The 13,188-nt window shown below is 45.3% G+C and overlaps 1 protein-coding gene across 8 annotated transcripts in view; it reads right to left on the bottom strand.

Annotated features, from left to right (window-relative positions):
* arid1b (AT-rich interaction domain 1B) overlaps nucleotides 1-13,188 on the bottom strand; it is a 492,096-nt gene that overhangs the window by 168,383 nt on the left and 310,525 nt on the right. For all 8 annotated transcript variants that reach the window (XM_033025053.1, XM_033025055.1, XM_033025058.1 and 5 more), the window contains one exon: nucleotides 12,177-12,266. In XM_033025053.1, coding sequence (XP_032880944.1) covers nucleotides 12,177-12,266 — 90 coding nt within the window. The remainder of the gene's footprint in view (nucleotides 1-12,176; nucleotides 12,267-13,188) is intronic.

Raw genomic sequence — 13,188 nt, 5'->3', positions numbered from 1 at the left:
CAGAGAGGGGCACAGAGAGGACACGGAGGCACACAGAGAGGGACACACAGGCACACAGAGAGGGATACGGAGGCACACAGAGAGGGACACGGAGAAACACAGAGAGGGACACGGAGAAACACAGAGAGGGACACGGAGGCACAGAGAGGGGCACAGAGGCACAGAGAGGGACACACAGGCACACAGAGAGGGACACGGAGGCACACAGAGAGGGACACGGAGAAACACAGAGAGGGACACGGAGGCACAGAGAGGGGCACAGAGGCACACAGAGAGGGACACACAGGCACACAGAGAGGGACACACAGGCACACAGAGAGGGACACGGAGGCACACAGAGAGGGACACGGAGAAACACAGAGAGGGACACGGAGAAACACAGAGAGGGACACGGAGAAACACAGAGAGGGACACGGAGGCACACAGAGAGGGACACAGAGGCACACAGAGAGGGACACGGAGGCACACAGAGAGGGACACGGAGAAACACAGAGAGGGACACGGAGGCACACAGAGAGGGACACGGAGGCACACAGAGAGGGACACGGAGAAACAGAGAGGGACACAGAGAGGACACACAGAGAGGGACACACAGAGAGGGACACACAGAGAGGGACACACAGAGAGGGACACACAGAGAGGGACACAGAAAGGGACACAGAGGCAGGGGAGCTGGGGTTTCCGATTTGCGGCGTCTTTTGAGCGGGCGACCCTGCTGGTGCGAGCGGAGCGGACGATCAAAAGCAGCAGAGGGCCGGCCGATCGAGAGAGAGGGGGGAGAGAGAGAGGGGGGAGAGAGAGAGGGGGGAGAGAGGAGAAGGGAAGAGAGAGGGAAGGGGAGAGAAGGGGAGAGAGAGGGAGGGGGAGGGAGAGGGGGAGAGAGAAGGAGGGGGAGAAGGGAGGGAGGAAAGGGGTAGGGCTGCCCAGCAGCCGTCGGCCTCAGAGTGAGCCTCAGCTCCATGGCCTCGCATCCTCGGTGCTTCAGACCCCGAATACGGGGGGGGGGGGGGGGGGGGGGGGGGGGGGGGGGGAAGGGGGGAGTGGGGGTGCGGGCATGATCCCGAGTGAGCCTGCGGGCCGCCAGCGAGGACGGCGACAAGCCGCTAAGAATGTTCTCCCGTTCCGATGTCGGCCCCAAATTTCATTGTACCAATGGCCATGAGGGGGTCCAAGAGGAGGGGGTCTGTTGGAGACGGGAAAAGGGATCATCAATGGGAGCGAGGACTCCTTCGCATGGAAGGACGTGTGAGGCGGAGGCGACGGAAGAAGAGATCCAAATCGCGGCGGGCGCGGAACTCATTGAGGTGGGGACGGAGGGGACAAAGGTGGGGCCTCTGCTGAGGACAGACCGTTCGGTATCTGAGAGGGGGAGGTCAGGGGGGATGGTGAACACATGGCAGGGATGGGGGTTGGGGCAGGAGGAAGGCTGGTGAGTGGACTGAGGCCGAGGCGATGTCTGGTGTGGGGGTGGTGGGTGGTCAGAGGTGGGGGGGGGGGGGGGGGTATGAGGACTGTAGTGTGGGGGGGGAAGAGCTGGGGTCACATGGTTTGAGGGGAATGGGGAAGACCCAGTGGAACAGCCACTGAGGTTACCAGGGTTACGGGGCCTAGCACTAGGACCCAGCGCAGTCAAACTCCGATCTGAACCCAATTGACCATGCCTTTTATATGCTGAAGAGAAAACTGAAGGGGATTATCTCCCAAAACAAACATAAGCTAAAGATGGCTGCAATACAGGCCTGGCAGAGCATCACCAGAGAAGACACCCAGCAACTGGTGATGTCCATAAATCACAGATTTCAAGCAATCATTTCATGCAAAGGATATGCAACAAAATACTAAACATGACTACTTTCATTTACATGACATTGCTGTGTCCCAAACACTATGGTGCCCTGAAATGGGGGGGACTATGTATAAACACTGCTGTAATTTCTACATGGTGAAACCAAAATGTATAAAAATGGCCTTTATTAAAATCTGACAATGTGCACTTTAACAACATGTGATTTTTTTCTATTACAAATCTCAAATTGTGGAGTACAGAGGCAAATAAATAAATGATGGGTCTTTGTCCCAAACATTATGGAGGGCACTGTATGATGTCAGTGTCTGTACAGTATATTCATCGAGGCTTGTGGTTGCTTCCCTGAACACATTCCAATCAGTGCAGTCAAAGCAGGTCCCTAGGTTCTCAATGCCCTCGCTTGTCCACTTTTTCATTGTTCTGACCACAGGCTTAGCAGATTTTAGTTTCTGTCTGCAGGTCGGAATAAGATGAACCAAACAATGATCTGAGAGTCCCAGAGTTGCACGGGGAACAGAGCGATATGTGTTCTTAATTGTAGTATAACAATGATCGAGTGTTCTCTCCCCTCTGGTGGGGCAGGTAACATGATGTCTGTATTTTGGATGCTCTCGGCTGAGGTTGGCCTTGTTAAAATCCAAGGACTGCTTTGCGTTGATGGACTGGAACATATTGAAGATCTCTTCATCCAGCCTAAAGGGTTATACTTCAGTTGCCAGTGTTTCATCCACAAATGCATTTACAACTGTGTGCCGACAAAGCCAATGAGGCTCGATCCTAATCAGAAACCTTGAACAAGCCGATTCACTCTCTGTTAAAATCCAGATCTGATTCTGTCAAGAAGGATGATCCAGTACTCTGAAGGGTGGCCAAGTATGATCGCCACCTGGCTCTCAGGGAAGTCAAGAGCAAATTCCAAAACAGGCTAGAGACTCACTTCAATCAAGTGGGTCCAGGCAACATTGACAGTGCCTGAATACCATCGCGGGCTACCCGCCAAAATCAGGGACCATCTCTGGAAATGACACATCTCTGTCAAATGAGCACGAAGGCTGTTTTGAACAGGCTCACTAAGTTCCACCTAGGCGTGTCCACCCATCCATCGCTGGCTCTACCCCATATCTCTTGTTGGCAGAAGTTAGATCTGCTTTCATAAGAATGGACTCTCAGAATGCACTTGGAGTCTCTGGATGGGCTCTGAGATGATGTGTTAATCACTGGCCGCACCTTTCACCAACATCTTCAACCTCTCGTTTCTACAGACCACTGTCCATAACTTTCCCTGTCCCCAAGAAAATTAATGTCACCTGTCTCAAAGAATGAAGGTTCAAGAAACTGCAGATGCTGGAATCTTGAGTAAACCAAATGGTGCTGGAGGTAGCCAGCAGCAAAGTGGTGCAGCTGGTAGAGTTGGTGCCTCACAGCGCTGGAGACCCAGGTTCGATCCTGCCCTCGGGGGCCGAGTTTGCATGCTCTCCTGGTGACTGTGTGGGTTACCTCGGGATGCTTTGTTTTCTTCCCCCCTCCCAAAGATGTGCGGGTTTGTAGGATAACTGGCCTCCGTAAAATTACTCCAAGTGTATCGGGAGTGGATGAGAAAGTGGGATAACAACGAACTAGTGTGAATGGATGATCGATGGTTAGCGTGGACTCAGAGGGCCGAAGAGCCTATTTCAATGCTGTATCTCTAAAGTAAACAAGTCTCAACTCATTGGGTCAGTGTAGTGAATGGACATAAGATGCTTCGGTAGGGACCCTTCTTCAAAGGAAGGGCCTGATGAGACTAAGGACAGGAAGGAGATCGAGAATTGTTGTATCATGGTGTCAGGATAATAAACCAGCCCTTAACATCAGCTAGACAAGAGAGTTGGTTGTTGACCCTAGGAAGAGGGAAGGGTGGAGGAGGTGATGTGACCATAACCATGCCTTCATTAACATTGTAGCAGTGGAGATGGTCGAGCTCTGCAGGTTCCTTGCTCTCCATGTTACTAGCAACCTAACCTAATCTCTTCAGACTGCTGCGGTGATCAAGAAAGTGCATCAGCGTATTGGCTTCCTTCGGTGTCCGAGTAGATTCAACATTTCCAGAGGATTCTCTCACTCTTCTACAGATCAACGAAAGGATGTATCTCAGCCTGGTTTGGAAATTGCTCTGCTCATGGCTACATTCACCTGCAGAGAATGGTGGACACAGCCAAGTCCATCACAGGCTTGTCACTTCCATCCAATCTGCCTTCAAGGTGTGTGGCATCAGCAAGGCTGGATATATGGTCAAAGATGCTTGCCATCCAGACCATTTTCCTTTCCCTCTTCTACCTTCTGGGAGAAGATGCCAGATCTCCAAACCCTAGACACACAGACTGAAGAACAGTTTCACCCCATGGCTATCATAGTCAGTGGATATATTCAAGGCAGAGATTGATAGATTCTTGATTAGTACGGGTGTCGGACGTTATGGGGAGAAGGCCTAATTCTACTCCTATCACGTATGATCTTATGATCATATTCCTGAACCAGTCTGAAGAAGGGTCTCAACCCTGAAATGTCACCTATTCCTTTTCTCCAGAGATACTGTGTGACCCGCTGAGTTACTCCAGCTTTTTGTGTTCAACTCTTTCACACTCCATTCTTGGGGACCTTTCAAATACTCTCACGATTAACTCCACCTAATCTGTTTATTTCTTTATTGCATTTTGGTTTGTTTGCACTACTTCCGTCTACACTCAATATTTGCATAATTCTGTTATTTCATTTTTTGTTGTAATTATAGCTGTATCTGTCATTAGCACGTATTCTGTTTATGAGCGTCACAGAATTTCTTTGCTCCCTGGTGTATATGATTATAAACTAATTTGATCCAATCTAAAAAGACAAGCAAGTTTCCAACCGCGCGCGTACACCCACACACCCACCCACACACCCACACACCCACACACCCACACACCCACACACCCACACACACACACACACACACACACACACACACACACACACACACACACACACACACACACACACACACACACACACACACACACACACACACACACACACACACAGCTATAAAGTAACTCAGCAGGTCAGGCAGCATCTCTGGAGGAAATGAATAGGTGACGTTTCGGGTCGAGACCCTTCTTCAGACTGAAAGTCAGGGGACAGGGAAACGAGAGATATAAATGGTGATAATATAGATGGATATAGAACAAATGAAAAAGATATGTAAAAAGTACCAATTATCAAGGAAAGGTGGTGCCCACAATGGTTCATTGTTGGCTGTGGGCTAAATGATAGCAAGTTATACAGATAATGCAATTCAACAGGACAGTGAAACTAGTGCACGACTACGGTGGGAGAGAGAATAAGAGAGAGGAGATGCAAGGTTACTTTAAATTAGAGAAATCTAAATTCATACCGCTGGGTTGTAAGCTGCCCAAGCGAAATATGAGGTGCTTTTGGCCTCACTTTGACAGTGAAGGAGGTCCAGGACAAAAATGTGAGTATAGGAATGGGAAGGGGAGTTAAAGTGTTTGGCAACCGGGAGATCGCGTCGGCCAAGGCGGACTGAGCGAAAGTTTTCAGCAAAACGATCGCCTAGTCTACGCTTGGTCTGCTGCTTGGAGACAGATGTTATTATACAACTGGTAAGCAGTGTGAACAGCACACTAGTGCGTCGCCAGAGCCTTCATCGACAGAACAGCTATTTACACCTAGTTAGGCAGTACGAAGGAAGGAAGGAAGGAAGGAAGATTCTAAGGGGAGTAAGAGGCGACCGTGGCTGACAATGGAAGTCAAGGACAGTATAAAAATAAAAGAGAAGACGTATAACATAGCAAAGATGAGCGGGAAGCCAGAGGATTGGGAAACTTTTAAAGATCACCAGAAGGTAACTAAAAAGGCAATACGGGGAGAAAAGATGAAGTATGAAGGTGAGCTAGCCAAGAAAATAAAGGAGGATAGTAAAAACTTCTTTAGGTATGTGAAGAGGAAAAAATAGTTAAGACAAATGTGGGTCGTCTGAAGACAGAAACAGGTGAATTTATTATGGGGAACAAGGAAATGGCAGACGAGTTGAACAGGTATTTTGGTTCTGTCTTCACTAAGGAAGACACAAACCATCTCCCAGATGTACTGGGGACAGAGGACCTAGGGTGACGGAGGAACTGAAGGAAATCACATTAGTCAGGAAATGGTGTTGGGTAGACTGATGGGACTGAAGGCTGATAAATCCCCAGAGCCTGTTGGTCTGCATCCCAGGGTACTCAAGGAGGTGGCTCTAGAAATCATGGACGCATTGGTGATTATTTTCCAATGTCTATAGATTCTGGATCAGTTCCTGTGGTTTGGAGGGTAGCTAATGTCATCCCACTTTTCAAGAAAAAAGGGAGAGAGAAAGCAGGGAATTATAGACCGGTTTGCTTGGCATCAGAGCTGGGGGAAATGCTGGAGTTGATTATTAAAGTTGTCATAGCAGTGCATTTGGTTGGATAGCAGTAACAGGATCGGTCCGAGTCAGCATGGATTTAAGAAGGGAAAATCTTGCTTGACTAACCTTCTGGAATTTTTTGAGGCTGTAACAAGTAAAATGGACAAGGGAGAGCCAGTGGATCTAGTGTACCTGGACTTTCAGAAAGCCTTTGATAAGGTCCCACATAGGAGATTAGTGGGCAAAATGAGAGCTCATGGTATTGGAGGTAGGGTATTGACATGGATAGAAAATTAGTTGGCAGACAGTAAACAAAGAGTAGGGATTAAAGGGTCCTTTTCAGAATGGCAGGCAGTGACTAGTGGGGTACCGCAAGGCCCAGTGCTGGGACCGCAGCTATTTACAATATATATTAATGATTTAGATGAAGGAATTAAAAGTAACATTGGCAAATGTGCAGATGTCACAAAGCTGGGTAGCAGTGTGAACTGTGGATGCAGGGTGACTTGGACAGGTTGGGTGAGTGGGCAGATGCAGGGTGACTTGGACAGGTTGGGTGAGTGGGCAGATACATGGCAGATGCCGTATAACGTGGATAAATGTGAGGTGGCTAGAACAGGATGGCAGATTATTACCGGAACAGTGTCAGGTTAGGAAAAGGGGAAGTACAACGAGACCTGGGTGTCCTGGCACATCAGTCACTGAAAGTAAGCATGCAAGTACAGCAGGCAGTGAAGAAAGCTAATGGCATGTTGGCCTTCATAACAAAATGAGTTGAGTATAGGAGCAAAGAGGTCCTTCTGTAGTTGTACAGGGCCCTAGTGAGACCACGCCTAGAGTATTGTGTGCAGTTTTGGTCTCCTAATTTGAGGAAGGACATTCTTGCTAATGAGGGAGTGCAGCGTAGGTTCACGAGGTTAATTCCCGGGATGGCAGGACTGTCATATGATGAAAGAATGGAGCGACTGGGCTTGTATTCACTCGAATTTAGAAGGATGAGAGGGTATCTTATAGAACCATATAAAATTATTAAGGGATTGGACACGCTAGATGCAGGAAACATGTTCCCGATGTTGGGGGCGTCCAAAACCAGGGGCCACAGTTTAAGAATAAGGGGTAGGCCATTTAGAACTGAGATGAGGAAAAACTATTTCACACAGAGTGTTGTGAATTTGTGGAATTCTCTGCCGCAGGAGGCAGATTCACTGGATGCATTCATAAGAGAGTTAGATAGAGCTCTTAGGGCTAGTGGAATCAAGGGGTATGGGAAGAAGGCAGGAACAGGGTACTGATTGTGAATGATCAGCAATGATCACATTGAATGGCAGTGCTTGCTCGAATGGCCTACTTCTGCACCTATTATCTATGTATCTATGTATGTAAAAATGGGATTGGAAAAGGCTGAAATCAAAAGCACTGTGTATAAAAATAAATCAACATATCCTCCTGTAATGGGATTTGCATTTCTTACATGTTTTTCCTCACTGAAAAAGATGTTTAAAGGAGCAAGCTATAATTTTATTCTATATGCAGGTTAATAATTGAAAAAGGAACAGGCAACGTTTACTTATGGGTCTACTGGTGAGAGCAACAAAACCAAGCCAGATGAGAGAAAATATGCGGCATGATGGCACAGCGGTAGAGTTGCTGTGGTGCAGCGCCAGAGACCTGGGTTCGATCCTGACTATGGAGTTTATACGTTCTCTCGTGGATTTTCTTTGAGATATCTGGTTTTCTCTCACACTCCAAAGATGTACAGGTTTGTTGGTTAATTGGCTTCGGTGAAATTGTAAATTGTCCCTCACGTGTGTAGGATAGTGCTAGTGTGCAGGGATCGCTGGTCGGTGTGGACTCGCTGAAGGGCCTGTTTCTGCGCTGTATCTCGAAACAAAACTAAACTAAACTAAAAATAGGGAATTGTTAATGAAAGAAGTCAACATTAGGGCAGTCGCATTAAAAAATCAGCATTATTAGGTTGCATGCTTTTGTTGTTTCAAATAACAAGACCATTTGTACCAATCAGTATAGCCATAAAAATCTAACAAGAAACACATCTTTCTTAGATAAAATACAGTAAACTCTCCTAATACTTGGTGACGTTGTCTCCTAAGATGTGAAATTAGCAAGGTCGTGGATATGATCTCCGATCAATGCTGTACTATTTGATCCAATTTAAGAGAAAATTTAATCTGTGCTTCTAGGTTTCGGGAAGGGCAAAAGTCTAAGGAGAAGAAAATGTGAGCCAATGTGAGCTGGAAGATGGCACCTCAGTCATATTGATAGTACTGCTCAAGCAAATGTGTCCGGAAAAGAAATAAATTAAGAGACGACAAATAAAACTCCGATAAGAAAAACAAACAATAGCAATAAATGGTGCATTCTCACCATTATCTGCTTCGTTTAACCAAAAGTGATAAATGATATCGGAATGTCATAAAATATGGTAGCTCTCCGAGAAATAAAATTTGGAAATGCTAGAAGTTCAAACATAATTTTCATCTTTTCTGCAGGAGGTAAATTTTGTTGAGATGCTGTTACTTGGTATCATTAACCTTCAATCATTGGATCTAAATAGTTCCTCCTGTCACACACATGCCAGCTGCATCATTGCATCTCCTCACAATCTAGTTGTTAGGAGCAGAATATTTACTCCCTTTTTGATAACTCTTGAATACTACAATGCTATAATGTTCACAGAAAGGAAATTTAAAATATCAATACAAAGTTGATGTTACCACCCAAACCCCCAATTAAGGTAGTCAGTAAAACCTTTCAGAACACATTATCCTCACATTTTGCTTAACATTTCTGAAAGCCTTTTCTAGTCCCTCAATGACAGCACTTCCTTAGTGCGAATAAATAATATTACCATATATTGCACAGAAAGTGTCAAAACTTTTGAAAGATTAAATGAGTTTAGTTTAGTTTAGAGATACAGCACGGAAACAGGCCCTTCGGCCCACCGAGTCTGCACCAACCAGCGATCCCCATGCATTAACACTATACCACACTCGGGACAATTTAAATGTTTTTTTTTACCAAGCCAATTAACCATCAAACCTGTACTTGGTTGGAGAGTGGGAGGAAACCGAAGTTCTCGCAGAAAACCCATGCAGATCATGGGGAGAACGTACAAACTCCGTACAGACAGCGCCCGCAGTCAGGATCGAACATGGGTTTCTGGCGCTGCAAGCGCTGTAAGGCAGCAACTCTACCGCTGCGCCACCGTGGGCGCCCGTGTTGTTTTTTATTTGCGTTTTATACTAATATGTTGTTTTTGCACAGACTTGTGTAATTTATGTATAATTGATATATTGTGCGTTGTCGTGAGTCTATGTGCCTATGAGGTAGCAGGCAAGATTTTCAATGTACTTGTACTTCACGGTACTTGTATGCATATGACAATAAATTCAACTTGACTAGAAATTGAATTATGCCAAATGTTCATGGATGGAAATCACATTGGCTGTGGCCAATAGTTCCAAAATATAATGTTGCCATTCAGCCATTCCATCACAATTAAATCCAAACTTGAGCTTAAAGTCAATGCTGTGAAAATCACTCTGCCTCATCACCAGACTCCCTGTGGGAGCATTGAGGCCAAGATCGCCCAGTGTTACACCTTGGAATCTGCCTCTCTGATCCTCTGCCAGATCACACCTGGTGTACAACTGGAGACCCCATTCATTTAAATGGTGAGTCTTGGGATGAATATTGGGCATTTGTTAAAATATTGAGTGATTTAAAAAAAAACTTGAATATTCTCATTCATACCTAAGTGTTTGATACATTTGTTTTAAGATTTGCACCACCTTTGGTTGTTTTATTTCTAATTCTAAATACATATAGACACTATTAAAAAAAAACTTCAGGAGGTGAATCTCCAACCTCAACTTTCTCTTCTGGAAAATGGCTGTTTGGAAGTTCTGGATGCAGAATCTCACAGGTACAGGGTTTGAGATGGGGACGCTGATGATCTTGCATTATCCTGGCGCGTGTGTGCGTGCGTGCATGTGTGTGTGAGCATAGACTCTCGTTGTCTGTGGCGCAGCGGTCGAGCTGCTGCCTTACAGCACTTGCAGCACCAGTGACCCGGGTTCGATCCTGACTACGGGTGCTGTCTGTACAGAGTTTGTACGTTCTCCCCGTGACCTGCGTGGGTTTTCCCTGAGATCTTTGGTTTCCTCCCACACTCCAAAGATGTACAGGTTTGTAGGTTAATTGACTTGGTATAAATGTAAATTGCCCCTAATGTGTGTAGGATAGTGTTAATGTGTGGGGATCGCTGGTGGACGCAGACTCGGTGGGCCGAAGGACCTGTTTCTGTAAAACTAAATCTAAAATGGGATGATAAGCTCATTGGCCTCTCTGATATAACATTCTACAAATTTATACATTTTGGCCAGACTAATTATGCTTACAATTCTGAGGTCTAAAAATAGAACATGACAGGGTGACAAGCCTCTGAATTTTACTTCAGGCACAACTGCTGAATAAAGTTGTCAATAGTGCAACCATGCCCAAGTTTAAATTACAGATAGCAAAAAAGATGCAAATTATTTGAATCATCAACAGCACATGGTCTGAACAATGTATAACTTTTCATTAGATGTAAAATGTTATAATCAACCTCACAAATATTCAGACATATACACCAGCATGATAGAAAAATAATGTGATTTAGGAAGAGGATTTGGAAAGCAAATCTTCTCATCTTGGCAATATTACATTTCACTACTTCTCACAGGAAATTATTACTGTGTAGTAGCAGTGCCCGCACAGATAAAATGATGATTACTTTGTTCCAAGAATTTCAATTTCAGACTCCAAATCAAATTTCTATTTTACATCATCATTTCATATTAGGTGCAATCAACAAAGACAAATCAGTTTCTCTAATTTATTTGGAAATTAGTGAAACTTGTTGACAAATACAATTTTTGCAAAGTGCTCATTTGTCAAATGATCGTGTTTCAGAAAATAGGTTGCAAATCAAATCACCAGTGCTGGAGGAACTCAGCCAGTCAGGCAGCATCTGGGGAGGGAATAATGGCGTTTCGGATCTGAACCCTTCTTCAGACTGACTGGAGGAGGAGTAAGGAAGCTAGAAAAAAGACGTGGGAGCAGGATAATCCGTGGCAAGTGATAGGTGGATACAGGATTGATCGGCAGACAAGTTGAGGAAGTGATGAAGGAGATATAGGATGTCAGATAAGGAGAGGAGTCAAATGTAAGGCCAGAGGGAGGGGGTGTGTGGAAGAGGATAGGGGAACAAGGGACATGGGGGACTCAGACTGGGATAAGAGTGTACGAAGGAGGGGAAAGGAGCAGGGTAGCTGGGAGTGAGAAATGGGAACATGGAGTGGGAGAGGGGGGAAGAAATAGGGGAAGAGGGGTAGTGGAAGGAATTACTTGAATTTGGAGATCTCACAGTTCATCCTGTTGGGTTGTACGCTACCCAAATGCAGTAGAGAGGCTTGAAGAGGTGCACGCCAATTGTTCCATCTCCTGCGGCTGCAGGAGAAAGTACCTGAGGAGGGGGGCAGGTTGGGTGGGTAGGGATGATGACCCAAGAATCTGTGGAGGGAGTGGTCTCTATGGAAACCAGAAAGGGGTGGGGACAGGAAGATGTGACTGGAAGTGTGATCACCAGGAAATGTCAGAGAATGATATGTTGGAATCAACACAACCCCGTACAAATCCAAGCCAAAATGTTGTCTGTCTATTCCTTCCCCAGATGCTGCCCGACCCGCTGAGTTCCTCCAGCACTTGTGTGTTTTCTTCCAGATTCTAGCATCTTCAGTTTCTTGTTATAAGTTTCCAAGTTATAAATCAAGTTATGCCCAAGATTAAATTAAAGCACATGCATTAATGTCGCTTAATTTATCAACTTTGGTTCAAAAAGAGAAACTATCATTCAGAAAGAAAGTAATTGAAGTAACAAACCTCTATCCTGTAACATTGGAGACTGGTTCATGGCCGGATGTGAGCTAGCGTCGGGTTGACTATTGGAAGGTTGAGCAGGCATCTGATTTCCTACATTGTGTAGCAGCATTTCAGTTTAGGAAGATAGATAGATAAATACTTTATTAATCCCCTCAGAGAAATTCAGATGTCCAGTAGCCAACACAGTCAGAACGTAAAGCAGACAATACATAAAATACGGACAATACATAAAAGCAATAAATACTTAAAAAGAACCCAATAAATAACTATTAAGTGCAAAGCATCCCCATACAGCCTAGCGGTGAGGATTATAAAATCTAATGGGTGAAGGATCTCCTGAACCGCTCTGTTCTACAGTGCAGGGAGAGGAGCCGGTTGTTGTTCCGTGTGCTCCTCTGACCCTCCAGAATTTCATGGAGGGGATGCCCGGAGTTGTTGAGGATGACCTGTACCTTGCTCCTCATACACGTCTCAAGCACAGCCACCACAGACTCCACTCTCCCCCCCAGCACTGAGCTAGCCCTTTTCACCAGCTTGTCAAGCTTCTTGCTGTTTTTATCAGTGATGTTGTTACCCCAGCAGACAACAGCGTAGAAGATGACACTTGCAACAACTGTATGGTAAAACAAGTACAGCATTTCATTGCACACATTGAAGGATCTGAGCCTTCTGAGGAAAAAGAGACTGCTCTGTCCTTTTTTGTAGAGGGCATCGGTGTTGACTGACCAGTCCAGTTTGTTATCAAGGTGCACTCCCAGATATTTGTATTAACAGAAAGACTTAAGTAAATCTACAAGCTACTGGTTCAAGATTCCTCAAGATAATGCCTCATTATAGAGCAGCCCACTGCAGTTCTCTTTCTTTGATTTCCGTAATGGAAGAAATATTTTTTTTCCTCCCAAACCACACTGGGATATAGAATTTGAACAGACATCACCATTTTTTGGAAAATTGGTGTGATTAAAAACAGATCCACCGTTATTTAGGTGGTAGCATCAGAAATCAAACAACA

The sequence above is a fragment of the Amblyraja radiata genome, chromosome 8 (assembly GCF_010909765.2).
Source record: "Amblyraja radiata isolate CabotCenter1 chromosome 8, sAmbRad1.1.pri, whole genome shotgun sequence".
Taxonomy (NCBI): domain Eukaryota; kingdom Metazoa; phylum Chordata; class Chondrichthyes; order Rajiformes; family Rajidae; genus Amblyraja; species Amblyraja radiata.
The sequence above is the reverse complement of the archived record's forward strand: the minus strand, read 5'-3'. Positions and strand labels throughout refer to the sequence as shown.